Below are 21,180 nucleotides of genomic sequence, written 5' to 3' on the forward strand. Positions count from 1 at the left end.
TTCAAACAATGAGATACTACCACACTCCTATTAAAATGGCCAGAATGCAGAACACTGGCAACACTAAGTGCTGGCAAGGATGTGGAGCAACAGAAACTCTCATTCACTGCTGGTGGGAAAACAAACTGGTACAGCCACTTTGGATAACAGTTTGGCAGTTTCTTACAAAGTCAAACATACTCTTAACATATGATATAGCAATCATACCCCTTGGTAATTTACCCAAAGGGGTTGAAAACATAAATACACAAAACCTGCACATGAATGTTTACAGCAGCTTTACTGGTATTTGCCAAAACTTGGAAGCAACCAAAATGTCCTGCAGCAGGGCAAAAGATAGAGAGTTGTATATCCAGATGATGGAATATTATTCAGCACTAAAAAGAAATGACCTATCAAGTCATGTAAAGACATAGATGAGGCTTAAAGGCATATTAATAAAAAAAAGAAGCCAATCTGAAAAGCTGACATACTGTATGATTTTAACTATATGACACTCTGCAAAAGGTAAAACTACAGAGACAGTTAAAAAGATCAGTAGTCACCAGGGGTTGGGGGAAGGGTGAAATGAAGGCCAAGTACAGAGGATTTTTAGAACAGTGAAATTACTTTGTAAGATACTATAATGGTCAATATGTGTCAATGTAAAAGCTGGTGAACATGAATAAGAGCTATAGTCTAGCTGACAATATTGTCAATTTCCTGGTTTTTTATTATACTACAGTTACATAAGATGCTATCCTGCGGAGAAACTGATTAAGTTTTCATGTGTCTCTCTGTATTATTTGTGTAATATTCCATGACTCTATAATCGTGTCAAAGTTAAAAGTAAAAGAAAGATAATAATAAAACAGAGTACATAGTGACAAATATAATAAAAAGCCAAATATATTAGTTGTGTAAGTAAATGTATATGGACTGAACTTACATTTTCAAATAAAATTATTTTTTCAGATTGGAACTCCAAATATAGCCCAAATTTATGCGGCATATGAGACAGACATATAAAGTGTTTCAAGAAGATAAAGACATACTAGGCAAATGCAAGCAAAAAAAAAAAAAAAAAGATAACTAAAAATTGTTGTTGTTGTTGACTTTTTTTTAATTCAATTTTAATTTTTTTTAATTTACATCCAAATTAGCATATAGTGCAACAATGATTTCAGGAGTAAATTCCTTAATGCCCCTTACCCATTTAGCCCATCCCCCCTCCCACAACCCCTCCAGTAACCCTCAGTTTGTTCTCCGTATTTAAGAGTCTCTTCTGTTTTGTCCCCCTCCCTGTTTTTATATTATTTTTGCTTCCCTTCCCTTATGTTCATCTGTTCTGTGTCTTAAAGTCCTCATATGAATGAAGTCATATGATTTTTGTCTTTCTCTGACTAATTTCACTTAGCATAATACCCTCCAGTTCCATCCACATAGTTGCAAATGGCAAGATTTCATTCTTTTTGATTGCTGAGTAATACTCCATTGTATATATATACCACACCTTCTTTATCCATTCATCCATCGAGGGACCATCTGGGCTCTTTCCATACTTTGGCTATTGTGGATAGTGCTACTATAAACATGGGGGTGCATGTGTCCCTTTGAAACAGCACACCTGTATCCTGTGGATAAATGCCTAGAAGTGCAATTGCTGGGTCATAGGGTAGTTCTATTTTTAGTTTTTTGAGGAACCTCCATACTGTTTTCCAGAGTGGCTGCACCAGCTTGCATTCCCAAAAGAGCATACTTTTTAATGCTAGAAATTGCACCTGGAATTAAAGATACAACCTAAAACCATATTCAATAGCATAGATCTGATAGCTATCTACCAACCTTTGAACTCCCAATAAAAGAATGCACTTTTTTCAAATGTTCAAAACATAGTTACAAAAATTGAGCATAAATTAAGCCACAATAAAAACCTTATAAAGTTTCATACAGAGAAAATACTGTGAACATTCTCAGATAAGAATGCAATAAAACTAGAAATTAATAACAAAGGGACCCTTTAATCTTCTTTAATACAAAATTCTCAAAAGCCAGAAAATTCATCACTAAACTATTCTAGAGCAGTAAAAAAGAGGAAAACTTCTGTAATATTTATGAAGTAAATGACACTCAATCCTAATGAAGAATACACACACACACACACACACACACACACACACACACACACACACAACAATTAGCCAATCCACAAATTGTGATTATCATGATCAACTCAGGTTCACTCCAGCAAAGGACTGTGGAATGTCAAGAAATCTAATTCCCCCAAATTAACAGGTTTAGTGAAAAGATCTGATGATTGCCACTTTAATCACATATTCAACCTTGGAACTACTTGGAATTATGGACCTGATATTCTGATGGTAAGTATATTCTTACCAAGAATGTTTAATCTAAATGCTATCAAGTCTTTAGACTAAACTTCAGTTTATAGGAAATACATGAATTAAATGAAACAATTAAACAATTCCATGAGGAAAAAATTCAGACAAAACCAGAAAAGTTTTACACCCAAGACAACTGTCACATCAATAAGTCAATGTCATGGGGAGAGGGAAGGAGTGAGGAGATTTAGCTAGATTAAAAGAAAATAAAGAAACAAAACTCTATACATAATCTCCACTAGAGTCTATTTCAAAAAAACAGCAATAAAAGCATTTTAGGACACTACGGACTAGCTGGTATTAGGGAGTGACTGTTGATTTTCTTGCTTTGATAATAGTGTTGTAATTAATTACACAGGAAAATACCCCTATTTGAATGCTCAAGTATTTAGGAGTAAAGTGTCATGATGTTTACAATGATTCACACACATACACACACATAACCACACATACATATAATCACTTACAACTAAGTAAAAATAGCAAAATGTTAACAACTGTTGACTCTAGGTGGGTACACAAGTATTCAATTTCAACATTTTCTTTTGAAAAGTAGGCAAATAACTTCTAAAATGCTTATTACTCAAGTGCTAAAAATAAATAAATAAGAGCAAACTTGGTTTAAAGCATCTTTAAAGTTTCGTGTATGATTTAAAATCATTATTTCTAAAACCAGTATTCACATTTTTAAATAAATCAAGTAGTTGCAGTAAGTGACAGAGCCAGTTGCCTAAACCAGATAGTACAGCTCCAGAATCCACACTCTTAATACTCAGTACTATTCTGTACTATACTCTCAGGTGTGATAACCTATGTTTCTAGTGATTCTGACTTGATTATGCTGGGGCAACAATATCCACCAGTCCTTTGATTTTGGTAATTTTAATAATCCAAAAGTATTCTGACACAAGCAAAGAACCAAATGTTTAGACACCATTATGTTACACAAGAAGGCATTAAAAATGGCCTCAGGTGGTTTAAGTAAATATTTAATTAACTGATAAGATCTATCTATACTCTTAACGTGAGATGAGTGACTCTAGCGAACATCTTCATAAACTGGATGATGACCTTATCTTGATTAATACATGACCCCACTGTGACTCTCTGGAAAAAAGATGGAATCAAAGCAGTTCTCAGCAATGAAAATCATTATTCATGAGACAGTAAAAATTCCTTTATGCAAAAGTTTTACCTTCAGCTGTTTACCTGACTGAATAATTTACATAACAGCTTATAGCATTTTAAAGAAATCTTATGTCACTTGAAACACTTTCAGGCTTATATAAATGAACATATTTTTTTCAATGAGAGGATGCCTTAAAAATAATAACTGACTTTAACAGATATCACTCAATGAGTTGATGCAAATTACAGATGTAGATGATAAAAGAAAACTGTTAATTTTCTCAAGTGTGATAATGGTATTGTCATTATGGAAAAGACCTTCAATTAGATTTGTGTATGTCATGTTTTACTTAGAGATAACTCTCTAATTTTTTAGTAAACAAAGACCAGTGGGTATTATTATTCTATAAAGTCAATCTTTATATTTTAATGAACTTAGTAAACATAAATAACAATACCAATACAAAATTAAATTTTCCATCAAGTATCTGTAAGACTAAAAATATATGTGGAAATATATCTCACCCCTGGACTATAAGAAATAGTAAGTCAAAAAAATTTTAGTTGGGGTAGAGGACAGTAAACTAGTTCTATTAAATATGTAGATACATGAAAATTTACCTGCTTTTTCTTTCAATTAGAATGGCCACATAAGATGCTGGCAAAGCGGCACCAAAGCCAGGACTCCAAGAGTAGAATTTTCCAAGTATCCTCCTGAAATTCAAATTTGGAATTTTTGTATGAAATTTTTATTTGGTTATTTCAGTTATTACGAACAGAAGTTCCCCTTCTTCACTCCACACTCTACCTAAATGTCTCACAGCACCTCAAATTCAACATGTCCATAACCAAACTAACTCATTAGCTCTCTCCCCTATCGCCATGAACATGCTCTCTCTCCTCTATTTTCCTAGGTTAATAGGATCAACGACGACCTACCCACTTACGTGTGACACTTTGAAACAGCCTTAGCTTCTCCCTTTTCCTTTTCTCCACACATTAAATCATTCCCTTAAGTTTTTCCATATGCAATTGAACTCTCAAATTCTCCAATCTGCTACCCCTGCCTTAGTTAAGTCTCTTACCATCTCCGAATCTGGTTACTACAACAGCAAACTAGTAAGTATCTCTCCTTCCAATAGTCAGTCACATTCATTCAGACATTCCCTAGATCCAACATTACTATGCAAACCCTCTATGTTCTCAGTTTCCTTATCAAATGGGAACAATAATATTACCTATCTCATACAGTTGTCATGAGGACTACATGAGCTATTTCTTAGCACCATGCACAGCACATGGAAAGTGCTAAGGAAATGTTAGCTGTTATAATTATTTTTACTACCCCTATTTCTTAACGCATGATAAATATTTAACAAATGTCACCCCTTCTTTGCTTCTACAATCCTTGATAACTTTTTCTTATGGTACTTACTAAAGTAATGTATATTTTTTTAGTTTTATTTAGATATATATGTATATCATTTTTCACTTACTAGAATATGTCCCTTGAAAGTAAAAATCTACATGGTGTTCACATGCTATAAAATGGCCATTAGCTGCTTGGGTTTTTAAAGAGATCAAAAAAAAAAAGATATTTGGAAATGTTAGGAAGATTTTTTTCCTTTCAAAGACACTATGTTCCTAAGAAAGGGAGAAGCAGCACATAAAACTTGCAAAAAAATAATCTGAACAAAGTTGGTCCATGGATAAAAAACACATTATAAGAAAAAATGTAAATACATACACATAAAGATTAAGGATCACCAATGAAATGATATTTTTAACTGAAGCTTAGCTTTAAAAGAATTAGAAAACCTACAGAGCATATGAAATATGGGTATTTCTAAAATGAACATCAGCAACTTCCTGTTCGAGAAAACTAGAAGTGATTCTTCCTCCAATATAAAATCCACAAAGGCCATAGGAAGTTACTGAATGTAAAAATCAAGAAAAATAATGAGTCAGTTAAAGGAGGAACATAGATGTAACTATAAGCATTTTAAGTATAAGTATTATAGGTATTTGCATTTCCACAAATTAACCAGTTTCACAGAACATAAAGAAATATGCTACAACAGCAATTTATGATTATTGTAATATTTTAAGCCTAATTATTTTATAACTTTATTTTTAGCGTATGAACAAGTATTAGAAAGTTTCCAGAGTACATATGGTAGTTTCTTACACATACTTTCAAGTCAATTTAAAGGCATAATTTCCTCAGTAGTATAAACCTTATCAATTATTTTCTGCATAATCTGTAAGTTTATAAATATTAATGTTTTGACGAGAAAAAATCTGTAAAGGATATTTGAAAATTGTCTTTTTAATTGCAGTTAATGTATACCTACAGAACTACTCTGGGCAACAGTAATATGAAAATGATGTAAAGTTAGTATTTTAACTTGACAGATTTAAGAAAAACACTAGTTGGGATTTTCAACAATCAATGGGAAAAAAGATAAGAAGTAAATATCTAATAAACATGTTAAGGCATGTCACAGCACTAAAAACTGAATTCTAACTGATCTATGTCACAGGAAGCCTGTGACATAGATAATTATAAGACTTAATGAGGAGAAGTTTCATCAATAGGATATGCCAGAAGTTAACTTACTGTTTTACATATAAACACAAGCATTTTATAGTCTTTTTGAAGTCTAGTCACTGTATGTGGACCTCACCTACACCATGCACAGTTGCTTTGAATTCTTGATCCATGAAATTGGAAAGTTAAGATATCCTAATCAACAACTTGGTAAATATAGTAGGCCTCAGAAAGCTCATGATACACCAAAGCACTTTTGCTATATACTCATAGCAATAATTTGAAGTCTGTATTAATCTTTAAGCCAAGAGGCCCACAACTCCTATTTAACAGCCTTTCTTTGAGATACATAAATGCCAATTGATAGAGAAAAAAAATATACAAGCAGTGACCTGCACAACATTTACATAAACATCTGTTTGTTTCACAGTTCCAACAAAAGAATCTGTTTTAACCTCCAGTGGTGATTATGAGTACCAACCTTAAAATGCAAAAGAAAGCCATATACAAGGCCCCATTAGCAGTCAGAAATGAAGCAGATTGTAGGATCTCAGGGAGTAGTTTGTGTAAATAATAGTCTAATTTTCGTTTCCGGAGAATTGCTGCAATCTGGAAAGAGAAAGGCTTTTTTGTTTAATCCAACCAATTTTTCCCACCTAACTTAGCTCTTATGTGAAAGCTACTGAATAACAGCATATATTCTAAAATTGAAGTTAAAACTCTGGTATTTTACTGACTCCTCTACAAAAATACAATTTCTGGGACAGAAAAGAAGACACTTTAATCTATTGAAGGTATAATGGGTAAAATACATACCAAGAAATTACATCATGGGTCATAAAGAATAACTACCAAATGTTGTATTTATAATGCCTTAAAAACAGTGTTAAACTGAATAATGGAATGCATTTTTAAATGGCAAAAATAAAGCACAATTCAAATAGAAATTGAATGTCAAAAACAAAACTATTTACAGATATTATCAGCCTGGATATTAGAGAACCTCAGTGATAGAAACCAAAGAAATTCATTCAGCTATTCAAATAGGACTACTGTGTGACAAAACCATGCTAGGAACACAAAAAGCAAAAAGTAAAATTAATAATTTCTGGCCCACTGGAGCCCGTTAAAGAAAAAAAAAAAAAAAAGCCCTGAAGAACAAAACAAACATTGAGAATCTAGTCTACTACAAGTTGGTACCACAATATTGGAACAAGTTCCTGTACCAAGGATTGCAGAAGTTTGTCACAAAAATATTTCATAAAGAATATCATGTTATGAGTCTTCATGACTTATCTTTTAAATTTAAATTTAGATTGAAAACATATTTTAGTATTTTTTGTATGTGACCTCAGAATTTAAAAAAATTTTCAAGATTAAAACAAACAAAATAAGCTCTGAACTAATTTAGTAAGGATATTTAAAAATCAAGACATGAGATCTAAGTATTTATCAAGTACATACACAACATAAACAGAATATGAATTGCAATATGGTATGATAAGATACAGTTAGAGATCCTGAAGAATCATTAAGTGTTAGTAATACTATACGAAGTGCCTTGGAAGTTTATCAAAGAGTGAGTTTAACATAGGAGTGTGCAGCAGTTTCATTGAGAAAGGGATATGAGCTATATTTGGAAAAATAGCAGAATTTTACAAGCCACAGGGAAAAAATATTTTTCCATCACAATGAAACAATGTATCAAAAGAGGAAAAGTTAAAACAGCATAATTAGGGAATGAGGAAGGGATTGTAAGGAAGGACAACACTGACTTGAAAGAAGACTAGAGAACTGTATTCACTCCCCACCATCCCAGACATAACGCTTTTCCTAAGGTCAGTGATCAATAAATCCAATGGACTTGTCTCAGTGCTCTTCTTACTCCACCCCTTTGAAGACCCTGAAACTGACCATCTCCTGTTGCATTCAATTAAACAACTTGTTAATAAGAACTATGCCATACACAGCAAAAACGATGACTAAGATCGAATCCCTGCCTTCTAGGCGTGTAAAATCTTGATAGGGAAATAGACACATAAACTAGAATATGGCAAATGCTAGACTAGAGGAAGAAGAAACTGCTATAGAAATACACATTAGGAAATGACTAAAAGGAAATGGGACTGGGAAGGTGATGATGTCTAGAAGATATCACTGAACTTTCTAAGACAGATCTTAACAAATAGGTAGAATTTTGATAAAAGAAGTTGCTATCGTTTCCATGACAATGAATTCTTTTCATCCTCCCATTATATCTCTAAATGTTTTTTCCTTCATTAGCATTTCTTCAGATCACTACTCATTCTACATATGCTCTCTTTCCAATGGCATCATCTATCATCTCAAAGTAGGAATTCCTATTATAACTCCAACCTCTTCCCTAAAGTCTTAATACATCCTTCAAATATCTATTGGACATATCAATAAATATGTAACACAGGCATCAAAAAACTCAACACATCCAAAGCAGAACTCACTATATTTCACAAAAAAAAAAAAAAAAAAATGGTTTAACCTCTGAGTTTCCCACCTTATCTCAACCACCCAATTACTTACAAACAAAATCTGTCTGTCACAATCACTCCCTGATCCTCAAGCATCTCATCGGTTCTAATGGTCTCCCAGTATCTTCAGGTTTGAAAATGTAATGTCTCTTTCATTTTAGACTTAACAATGGGCAGAATCTGGCACTATGTTATATATTCAAATAGTTACAGAAAAAAATCTTCTCTTTTCCTGGAAAGGAAGAAACAAAACTATCCCTGTCTGTAGATAATCTGATTGTCTACACAATATCCCAAGCAACATATAAAATCAAACAAACAAACAAACTAAACCCAATCTCCTAGAATAAGGCAGCTCAGCAAGGGCACAGGATACAGATAAACCTAAAAAAATCATTTGTATTTCTATATAAAAGCAATCAACACATGGATGCAAAAATTTAAAATACAGTAGCATTAATAAATCCTCAAAAAAAAAAATACGTAGGGAAAAATCTACCTGTATAGGACGTATACGCTGCAAACTACACAATGCTGATGAAAGAAAGCAAAGGTGTAAATAAATGCTTGTGGACCAGAAGACTCAGCATGTCAATTCTCCCCAAAGTGACACAATTTCTATCACAATCTCAGAAAGATTTTTGCAGACAGATATAGACAAGATTATCCTGAAATAGATACAAAAAGTGAAGAGATTATAAGAGCTAAAACAACTTTGAAAAAGAGAATCAAATGAGAAGAATCAGTCCACTCAATTTTAAGATTTACTATATTGATAGAGTAATCAGGCTTTATGATATTGGCAGAGAAATAAACAAATAGGTTAATGAAATAGAACAGAGAATCAAACCATAAGAGACACTTAAAAACTGAGAATAAACTGAGGGTTGATGGGGGGTGGAGGGGAGGGGAAAGTGGGTGTTGGGCATTGAGGAGGGCACCTATTGGGATGAGCGCTGGGTGCTGTATGGAAACCAATTTGACAATAAATTTCATATTAAAAAAATAATAAATAAATAAATAAATAAATAAATAAATAAATATTAAAAAGCAAAAACAAACAAAAAAGAAATAGAACCATGCAAATACTTCCAACTAAAAGACAGCCTTTTCAACAAATGGTGCTAGAGTAAGTGGATATCCACAGACCCAGAAAATTTTAAGTAAAAGTTAAAAAATAACCTTAACCAAAGTCTCACACTTCACACAAAATTTAATTCAAAATGGATCACTGACATAAATGTAAAAAAACTACAACATTTTAGGGGAAAAAAAACAGACAAAATCTTAGGGATTTAAGGCTAGGCAAAGAGTTCTTAGACATGAGACCAAAAACACAATTCATAAAAGGATAAACTGTAGGGGTGCCTGGGTGGTTCAGTTGGTTAAGCATCTGACTTTTAATCTCAGATCAGGTCTTAATCTCAGGGTCATGAGTTCAAGCCCCGTGTTGGGCTGCACACTGGGCATTAAGCCTACTTTTAAAAAAAAAATTTTAAAGAAAAGGGAAAACTGTAAATTACACTTCAGAATTAAAACTTTTTCTCTTTAAAAAACTTGTTCAGAAGATAAAAAGACTAGATACAGACTGGGAGAAAATACTTGTAAACTACATATCCAGCAAAGGATGATATAGTATCTGGAATATATAAGGAAATCTCACAACTCAATGGTAAAAAATTAATATAATTAAAAAGTGTCAAAGATATGAATAGACATTTCACTGAAGATGTGCAAATGGCAAATAAGCACACTAGCCATTAAGGAAATGCAAATTAAAACCCACAAATGAGCTATCACTATACAACCATCAGAAGTGGCTGAAATTAAAAAATAAGGGAAACACCAATTTCTGGCAAGAAAGAGAAACTGGATCACTCGTGCATTTCTAGAGAGAATGTCAAATGGTAGAGTCATTCTAGAAAGCAGTTTGACAGTTTCTTGAAAAAATAAATAGAGACACACAACTATCCTATGACCAAGCAACTGTAGTCCAGGGTGTTTATCCTAAAGAAATGAAAACGTATGTTAATACAGAATCTATGCACAAATGTTTACGGCAGCTTTTCCATAGAATAGTCAAAAACCAGAAACCACCCATATGTTTTTCAAGAGGTGAATGGTTTAAAAAATAGTGGAGTATCCTTTTCAGCAATGAAAAAGAATAAATGAATGATATATAAAACAATGTTGATGAATCTCCCAAGAAATATGCTGAGTAAAAAAGGCCAATCCCTAAACACTGCATAATGCATGATCTCATTTACATGACATTCTTGAAATGACAGAATCATAGACATGAAGAATAAAGTAATGGTGGCCAGGGGTTAGGAGGAGGGGGCATATGGGAGGAAAGTGGGTATTGTTATAAAAGGGCAACAGGAGAGATCCTTTTGAAGATGGAAATCTTCTATATCTTGACTATATCAATAGCAGGGTTTGGGTTGTGATATTTATTTACTATCATTTTGTAAAATGATACCATCAGCAGACACCAGATAAAAAGTACAAGGAATCTCTCCACTATTTCTAACAACTGCCTAAGAATCTACAATCATCTCAAAATAAAAAGTTCAATTAAAAAAAAGTAGGGGCACTTAGGTGGCTCAGTCAGTTAAGCATCCAACTCTTGATCTCGGCTCAGGTCATGATCTCACAATTCATGAGTTCAAGCTCCACATGGGGCTCTGCACTGACAGCATGGAGCCTGCTTAGAATTGTTTCTCCCTGTCTCTCTCTGCCCCCACCCCACTTGTGCTCTCTCGTTCCCTCTCAAAAATATAAGTAAACTTAAAAAAAAAAAAAAGCAGTCATCCACATGGCCAATAGGAAATGAAACATGCTCATCACTATTACTCATCATTGCACAAAGAAATACCACTACATACAAACCAGAATGACTAAAATAAAAAGAACGGATAAAGCAAAGTACTGATGGGAATGAAAAAACCATCTGTAATTACAAATACCGCCAAAAACTAAATGCCCATTACCAGTAAAGTAGATAAATTGTACATATTTGCAATATTGGTATACCAAACTGTATAGCCTATTGTAAGAAACGGGGGAAATCTTACACAAAACAGGAAAACAACCTAGGACCTTATCATCACTGTGCTCTAACCCAGAGATTCCAACCAGGGTTTACAAATGGCCAAAATACTGATCCTCTCAACAGTCTGGGTAGTCAGGCCTAGGGTAACAGAGCACAGCAATAAATATTTCAATGTTCCCTAGTGTGCCACACAATTATTATCATTTTCTAGGTACACCATACATGCTACAGCATAAAAAAAAAGGTTAGGAAACACTGATCTCACCAAACAACATAACAGCAATCGTACACACCATGTAGAAAGAGCACACGCACATATCTATAAAATCATTATCCAAAATCATCAGACACCTTCAGAAACATATTTTTATAGCAAAAATGTTACAATGTTCATAAGATTTGACCAAGAAATTCCACATTAATCTCTTATGAATTTTCCAAATATGCTTACAAAAATTTAGCTAAATACAGGTACATAATAGTACTATGATTAAAATATAAACTTATTTGTCATAGTGTTATAATCTTGTTTTAGAAGACCACTTAATGACCAGGGAAAAATAAATCAAAACATATAAATTAAAAATGCAAACTACAAAACAGTATTTTTTAATGAACATACGGAACAAATACGAGAATGTTATTCATTGTTATCTCTGATCATGGCAACATACTATTTTAATCTTCTTTTTGTTTTGGGGTATTTTCCAGAAATTCTACAATAAACACATGATACATGTGTAAAACTGGTAGGAGACAAACAAGTAGGAGAAAATAGGGATTATTATAGTAGAAAGAATCTGAATGAGAGACAGAAATAAATACCCTAATAGAGTACAAAATAATCATATGATAAGATTTTTAACTTTAGCTCTACAACTAACAATTGCTATGAAGGATCCTTGTTTAGATATAATTCTTTAGATTTCAGTTTCTTTAGTTATTAAATAAATTGAATTAAATGACACAGGAGTGACACCCAGATAGCAAACCAGCAGATTCCAGCATTCATCCCCTACAGAAATGTCAATTTGAACAACTATCCATGCATGAAAATACCTTCACAAAAGCTAAGGATTCCAGGTGAGAGATTACAGCACTTCGATGGAACACAGAAATAATAAAACACACACTGAAAAGGGTAAGAAAGAGCATCTCATGTATGTTACCCAGCCTCCAAGTCCAGGCATCCCAGGGTGGAGACAGACACTCACCCCATGAAAGAAGAGTGAAATGAGCACCCAACTTCACCAGAAGTGTGTGAGCCAGCCCACACAAACTAGGGACTCAAGCTCAAGGCCCATCCCAGCACCAGGCTAACTCCTAAGAAGCCAGGCTCCAGTCTTACTCTAGGCCTAACACCAAATTCCAAGCCATCAGGACTGCTCCCTTATGGGACCAAGCACATGGCCTACACCAGTGAACCTAGGCTCTAGGCCTACCCCTAAACACCAGCCCAGCCAGCCACAAGACTTCAACAGCAAGCCCATGCACAGACTTCACCAAAAAACCTACCCAAAATCTCTGGCCAGTCTACAGGATGAAGGGCTTGCACTACAGGAGCCAGAATTTGGACACTGTAAATGATGCCTGACACCTGGGTGGCTCAGTTGGTTAAGCATCTGAGTTTGGCTCAGGTCATGATCTCATGGTTCTTGAGTTCAAGCCCCACATCAGGTTCCATGCTGACAGCTAAGTGCCTGGAGCCTACTTTGGATTCTGTGTCTCCCTCTCTCTCTGCCCCTCCCCTTCTCACATGCTGTCTCTCTGTCTCTCTGTCTCTCTCTCACTCTCTCTCTCTCTCAAAAATAAGTAAATATTTTTTAAAAAACGCACACATACCAAAACAAAGCCACAAGGAATACAAATAAACATAAAAACAAAGGAACAAAATAAAACACCAGTAACCAACCCTAGGAAAACAGAGACGTATGAATTGCCAAAGAATTCAAAATAATTATCTTAAAAAAACTCAGTAAACTACAACAGAACACAGACAACTAAATGAAATCAGAAACACAATACGTAACCAAAATGAGAAGTTTAACAAAGATGAAAACTACTTAAAAAAAAAAAAAAAAAGGTGGGGCACCTGGGTGGCTCAGTCAATTGAGTGTCTGACTCTTGATTTTGACTCAGGTCATTATCCCAGGGTCATGGGATTGATCCCCACATCAGGCTCCATGGTGAGCATGGAGCCTGCTTAAGATTCTCTCTCTTTCCCTCTGCCCCCTCCCTTGCTTACGCTCTCTCTAAATATATATATATATATATTTTTTTTAACTATAAATAGGATTTAAATGAAATCCTAAAAATTCCATTTAGAAAAGGAATAAAGTATAAAAAGAAAGAGAAAAAATTCTGGAGCTGAAGAAAACAATGACAAAACTAAAAAAAATTTCATAGACAGTTTCAACAACAGACTAGTTCAAGCTGAAGAAAGAATCACAGAGGTAATAAAATGGCAATAAATACATATCTTTCAATAATTACTTTGAAGGTAAACGGACTAAACACTCCAATCAAAAAACACAGAGTGACAGAATGGATAAAGAAATAAGACCCTTCTATATGCTGCTTCCAAGAGAATCATTTTAAGCCTAAAGACACAGGCATAATGAAAGTGAAGGAATGGAAAAATATTTACCATGCAAATGGATGATAAAAGAAAGTGAGAGTAGCAACACTTGTGTCATACAAAATTCTTTTTAAAACAAAACAAAGACTATAACAAGAGACAAAGAAGGACACAATAATAAAGAGGACAATTCAATAAGAAAATACAATAATTGTAAATATTTATGTACCCAACATGAAAGCACCGAAATACATACAGCAGTTAATAACAAACATAAAGGACCTAATTGATAATAATACAATAGTTGCAGGGGACTTTAACATCCTTACATCAATAGATCATCTAAACAGAAAAACTACAAGGAAACAAGGGCTTTGAATGACACACTAGACCATACAGACTTAATAGATACATTCAAAACATCCCATCCTAAAACAGCAAAATACACATTTTTTTCATGTGCACATGGAATATTCTCCAGAACAGATCACATATTAGGCCACAAAATAGGCCTCAACACATTCAAAAATATCAAAATCATACCATGCATCTTTTCTGACCACAACTCTATGAAACTAGATATCAACCACAAGAAAAAATCTGGAAAGAACACAAACACATGGAGATTAAATAACATGCTGCTAAACAATGAATGAGTTAACCAGGAAATAAAACAAAAAATTAAAAAGTACACGGAAATAAATGAAAATGAAAACACAATGGCTCAAAACCTGTGGAAGGCAGCACAAGCAGTTCTACAAGGGAAGTTCAGAGCAATGAGGTCTATCTCAAAAAGCAAGAAAATATCAAATAAACTACCTAACACTTCACTAAAGGAGCTAGAAAAAGAACAACCAGCAGAAGGAAGGAAATAATAAAGATTACAGCACAAATAAATAATATACAAACTAAAAAAAAACAATAGATCAGTGAAGCCAGAAGCTAGTTTTTTGAAAAAAAAAAATCAATAAAATTGCTAAACCTCTAGCCAGACTTATCAAGGAAAAAAGATCAAGGACTCAAATAAAATGACAAATGAGACAGAAGAAATAGCAAACACCACCACAGAAATATAAACAACTTTAAGACAGTACTGTGAAAAACCATATGCCAACAAATTGGACAACTTGGAATAAGTGGATAAACTCCTAGAAACATATAAAATACCAAAACTGAAACAGGAGGAAATAGAAAATGTGAACAGATCAATAACCTGCAAAGAAATTGAATCAGAAATTAAAAAACTACAAAGTCCAAGACCAGATGGCTTCACAAGCAAATTCTACCAAACATTTAATGAAGAGTTGATAGCTATTTTTTTCAAACTATTCCAAAAAAAATAGAAAAGGATGGAAAACTTCTAAAGTCATCCTATGAGGCCAGCATTACCCTAATACAAAAACCAGACAGACACCACTAACCAAAAGAACTGCAGGTCAATATCTCTGATGAACATAGATGCAAAAATCTTCAAAACACTAGCAAACCAAATCCAACAATACATAAAAAAAATCATTCAGGGGCACCTGGGTGGCTCGGTTGGTTAAGCGTCTGACTTTGGCTCAAGTCATGATCTCAGGTCCATGAGTTCGAGCCCCGCGTTGGGCTCTGTGCTGACAGCTCAGAGCCCGGAGCCTGTTTCAGATTCTGTGTCTCCCTCTCTCTCTGCCCCTCCCCTGTTCATGCTCTGTCTCTCTCTGTCTCAAAAATAAATAAACGTTAAAAAAAAAAAAATTTTTTTTTTTAAAAATCATTCACCACAATCAGGTGGGATTTATTCCTGGGTTTCAAGGGTGGCTCAGTATTTGTAAATCAATCAATATGATACATCACATCAATAAGACAAAGGGTAAGAACCATGAAATCATTTCAACAGGTTCAGAAAAAGTATTTGGCAAAGTACAACATCCATTCATAATAAAAAGCTATCAAAAAAGGTTTAGAGAGAACATATCTCAACACAATAAATGCCATATAGGAAAAACTCACATCATCCACAATGGGGAATAACTGACAGCTTTTCCTCTATGGTCAGGAATAAGACAAGGATGTCTACTCTCACCACTTTTATTTAATATAGTACTGGAAGTCCTAGCCACAGCAGACAACAAAAAGAAATAAAAACATCCAAATCTGTAAGGAAGAAGTAAAACTTTCACTATTTGCAGATGACATATACCATATGTAGAAAACCTGAAAGAGTCCACCAAAAAACTGCTAGAACTGATAAACCAATTCAATAAAGTAGCAGGATATGGGGCGCTTGGATGGCTCAGTGGGTTAAGCATCTGACTTCAGTTCAGATCATGATCTCAGGGTTCTTGAGTTCGAGCCCCACATCGGGTTCTGTGCTGACAGCTAAGAGCCTAGGGCCTGCTCCAGATTCTGTGTCTCCCTCTCTCTGCCCCTCCCTCACTCACACTCTTCTCCCTCTCTCTCAAAAATAAATCAACATTTTTAAAAAATGTTTTAATAAAAAAAAATAAAAAATAAATCTGTGGCATTTCTATATACATATAATGAAACAAAGAAAAAGTAATTAAGAAATCAATCCCATTGATAAATGCACCAAATGCACTAGGAAGAAACCTAACCAAACAGACAAAAGACCAATACTCCTAAAACTATTTAAAACAAGGAAGAAAGATGGGGTGCCTGGGTGGCTCAGTCGGTTAAGAGTCCAACTTCAGCTCAAGTCATGATCACACCATTCATGAGTTGGAGCCCACATTGGGCTCTGTGCTGACAGCTCAGAGCCTGGAGCCTGCTTTAGACTCTGTGTCTACCTCTCTCTCTGCCCCTCCCCCGTGCGCGCTCGCTCTCTCTCTCTCAAAAATAAACATTAAAAAAAATTAAAACAGTGATGAAAGAAATTGAAGATGACACATAGAAATGGAAAGACATTCCATGCTCATGGATTGGAAAAACAAATATTATTAAATGACTATCAATCTACACATTTAATGCAATCACTATCAAAATACCAACAGTATTTTTCACAGAACTAGAACAAACAATCCTAAAGTTTGTATGGCACCACAAAAGACCCCGAATAGCCAAAATAATGTTGAAAAGAAAAAGCAAAGCTGGAGGCATCACAATTCTGGACTTCGATTCCATTACAAAGCTGTAGTAATCAAAACAGTACAGTACTGGCACAAAAATAGAAACACAGATCAATAAAAGAGAATAGAAAACCCAGAAATAAACCCACAATCATATGGTCAATGAATCTTCGACAAAGCAGGAAAGAATATCCAGTGGAAAAAAAACAGTCTCTTCAACAAATGGTATTCGGTAAACCGGACAGCAATGTGCAAAAGAATAAAACTGGACCACTTACTTACACCATACACAAAAATAAATTGGGATTAAAGACCTAAATATAGAGGCCCCAGGGTGGCTCAGTTGATTAAGTGTCCGACTCTTGATTTCGGATCAGGTCATAATCTCACAGTTTGTGAGATCAAGCCCTGTGCCAGGCTCCATACTGACAGTGTGTAGCCTGCTTGGGATTCTCACCCTATCTCTCTCTCTGCCCCTTCCCACTAGTGCCCTCTTTCAAAATAAATAAACTTTAAAAAAAAAAAAAGACCTAAATGTAAGACCCAAAACCATAAAAATTCTAGTAAAGAGCAAAGGCAGTATCCTCTCTAACATCAGCCATAGCAACTTTTTTCTAGATACATCTCCTGAAGCAAGGGAAATGAGCAAAAATAAACTATTGAGACTACATCAAAACAAAAAAACTCTGCACAGTGAATGAAACAGTCAACAAAACCAAAAGGCAACCTACTGAACGAGAGAAGATATTTGCAGATGACATATCTGATAAAAGGTTAGTATCCAATATATATAAAGAGCTTATAAAACTCAACACCCAAAAAACAAATAATTTATTTAAAAAATGGGCAGAAAACACGGACATTTCTCCAAAGAAGGCATACAGATGGCCAACAGACACATGGAAAGATGCTCATCGTCATTTATCATCAGGGCAATTCAAACCAAAACTACAATGTGGGGGTACCTGGGTAGCTCAGTCGGTTGAGCATCCAACTTCAGCTCAAGTCATGATCTCATGGTTCATGAGTTCAAGCCCTACATCAGGCTTGCTGCTGTCAGCGCAGAACCTACTTCAGATCCTTTGTCCCCCACACTCTGCCCCTCCCCCACTCAAGCACACTCTCTCTTCCCCAAAAATAAATAGCCATTAAAAAAAAAGAAAAGGGGGGGAGGGCGCGCCTGGGTGGCTCAGTCGGTTAAGCGTCCGACTTCGGCTCAGGTCATGATCTCACGGTCCGTGAGTTCGAGCCCCGCATCGGGCTCTGTGCTGACCGCTCAGAGCCTGGAGCCTGTTTCAGATTCTGTGTCTCCCTCTCTCTCTGACCCTCCCCCGTTCATGCTCTGTCTCCCTCTGTCTCAAAAATAAATAAACATCAAAAAAAAAAAAAAAAAAGCTACAATGTGATATCACCTAACACCTGTCAGAATAGCCGGAATCAACAACACAAGAAATATCAGTCATTGGCGAGGATATGAGGAAAAAGGAACCCTCTTGCACTGCTGATGGAAATGCACTGGTGCAACCACTGTGTAAAATGGTATGGAGGTTCCCCAGAAAGTTAAAAATAGAACTACCCTATGATTCAGCAACTGCACTACTGGTATTTAATCAAAGAATACAAAAACACTAATTTGAGGGGATACATGCACCCCGATGTTTATAGAAGCATTCTTTACAACAGCCAAGATATGGAAGCAGCCCGAGCATCGATTGATGAATGGATAAAAAAGATGTGGAGGGAAATGGGTGGGGGATGGAATAGATGGGTGATAGGTATTAGGAGGGTACTTGTTGTGACAAGCACTGGGTGCTGTATGTAAGTATGAATCACTGAATTCTACTTCTGAAACCAATATTGTACTGTATGTTAACTAGTATTTAAATAAAAATTTGAAAAGAAAAAAATTTATATATATAACTATGTGAAAGGCGATATGTGAATTAGTTTGACTGTAGTAATTATTTCATTTGTATATACATCAAATCATGTTGAAAATTAATATGTATATCAAAACATCCTGTTGAAAGATAAAAATTAACCGTCAACACTAAAAACAAATGACACAAAGAGTTCTTTATTTCCCCACTTTTAAAACTGCATCTTTTTTTAAATAAATGGTACTGGAGGAACTTGGTATCTGTGTAGAACAAAACATTAACCTTGACCTCTGCCTCATACTATGCACAAAACTTAATATGAGATGGATCATAGACTTAAATTGGAAAATTATAAACAGTAAAGTATCTAAAAGGAAATACAGGCAAATATCTTTATGAAAATTCCAAAGTCAAAAAACAGAGGCAGCATTAAGGATAGGCCATGGAGAAAAAAAAGAAAAAAGGATAGTCCATAAAGGACAAATATGGTAACCAACCTGACTAACACAATGGCTACAGACTGACGTATGATGCAAAATTATAATTATGAGCCTCCAATTTAGGAGTTTCTCTTTATAAAAATATCATTATTAAACATCTATCAGACCTATATGCATTTAATCTTATTCATTTACATTCCCTTGTCTGTTTCCCCATTCAATTAGTGCAGCACATTTATCACAGAGATGGCTGACTACTATTTGAATTAGAGCCTATGGCCATGGACTAGAACAAAGCTAACTGGCCCTCCTCAAAACGGCTAACCCCATGATCTTAGCCTTATTAGTACCAAAGTCCAATTCAGCAGTCTTTCTTGGCCCCAGAGTTTGATCACTAAATCTTCTAGAAGACTATTTCTAGAGGGACTGACAAACCTAGTTCCTTTGGAAAATAAGAAGTGAGAATTCTTCACAATAAGAAAGAATTGGTGGGTGCCTGGGTGGCTCAGTCAGTTAAGCATCAGACTCTTGATCTCAGCTCAGGTCACAATATCACAGTTCGTGGATTCAGCCCTGCTTGCAATTCTATCTCTCCCTCTCTCTGCCCCTCCCCTGCTCTGACTATTCTAAATGAGGACAAATAACACTTATCCATAGTGCATGTTACAAATAGAAATGTATGATTTATTATCTCCTATAGGAGTTTAGGCTGTCCATCCTGGAAACAAAAAATACAAAAATATAGGGAAACACAACTGAGATGTATAAATAACATAACAGGATATTCATAAATTTGGTATATACATATACCAGTGTCCTAACCTCGGGGGAAGACTAAGGCTCGATGATGGCTCCAGAGGGAGAAATTACATTCTCAGTCTACAAAAGTAAAAGGTGAAAGACAATGGAAACACAACATTAATATACCACTAAATCAGCAAGTAAAAAGAACTAATCCTAATAGAAGAAAATAGCATCCACTACTTGTGCAGCAAACTTTACTCTTTTCTTTCTTCCAATATGTCAGTACTTTTTAAATAAATGAGATGACAAATATACTCTGTAGAGTAACTGGCACATAGTAGACACTTAAAAATGTTAGTTTCCTTCACTCAGCACAATCACTCCCCATCCCAACCCAAGTTCCTCTTTGTGTTGTGCAAGTTTTAAGTAATGTGCAGAGATTTCTGCCTGTGGTAATTAAGATGTTTGAAAAAATAAATGGCAATTAAGAACTCAGCTATACTTCACGGCCTCATCCTGCCTTCTCTTATAGCAGGATTTTCAGGGAGCCCTGTTGCTCAACTATAGATCCTAACAGTTAAAATCAGAAAGAGAGAAGACTGGTTCACTCTTGCTCTAACTAAAACCTATTGTGCTTATTTCTTATCTCACTTTCTTCAGTCACTGAGGAAGACATTTGGCAATGACAGGAACATTCCAACCACCAGACCAGAAAAGCCCTGATAGCAACAGAATGTCTAGAAAACTACACACCCACACATCCCCTTCGCTGCTCATGGTCACTGCTGAACACATGCCAACCCTAACCCATGATCATGTGTTCTCTGCCTGCTCTCAAGGCCATATCCCCC

General features: G+C 35.0%; 1 protein-coding gene across 9 annotated transcripts in view; it reads right to left on the reverse strand.

The window, feature by feature from the left end:
• Positions 1-21,180, reverse strand: part of TMEM135 (transmembrane protein 135) — a 362,190-nt gene that overhangs the window by 330,200 nt on the left and 10,810 nt on the right. For 8 of the 9 annotated variants that reach the window (XR_006207971.1, XM_042957322.1, XM_007079000.3 and 5 more), the window contains exons 2-3: positions 6,542-6,669; positions 4,131-4,223 (exon numbers count right to left, since the gene is read on the reverse strand). Coding sequence is in view for 8 of the 9 variants with exons in the window: in XM_042957322.1 (XP_042813256.1) it covers positions 4,131-4,223; positions 6,542-6,669 (221 nt within the window). In the remaining variant the exon portion in view is untranslated. Of the gene's footprint in view, positions 1-4,130; positions 4,224-6,541; positions 6,670-9,066; positions 9,153-21,180 lie in introns of those variants that run through there. The other variant, XM_042957327.1, reaches the window with a different exon arrangement.

Source organism: Panthera tigris, chromosome D1 (genome assembly GCF_018350195.1).
Source record: "Panthera tigris isolate Pti1 chromosome D1, P.tigris_Pti1_mat1.1, whole genome shotgun sequence".
NCBI classification, from domain to species: domain Eukaryota; kingdom Metazoa; phylum Chordata; class Mammalia; order Carnivora; family Felidae; genus Panthera; species Panthera tigris.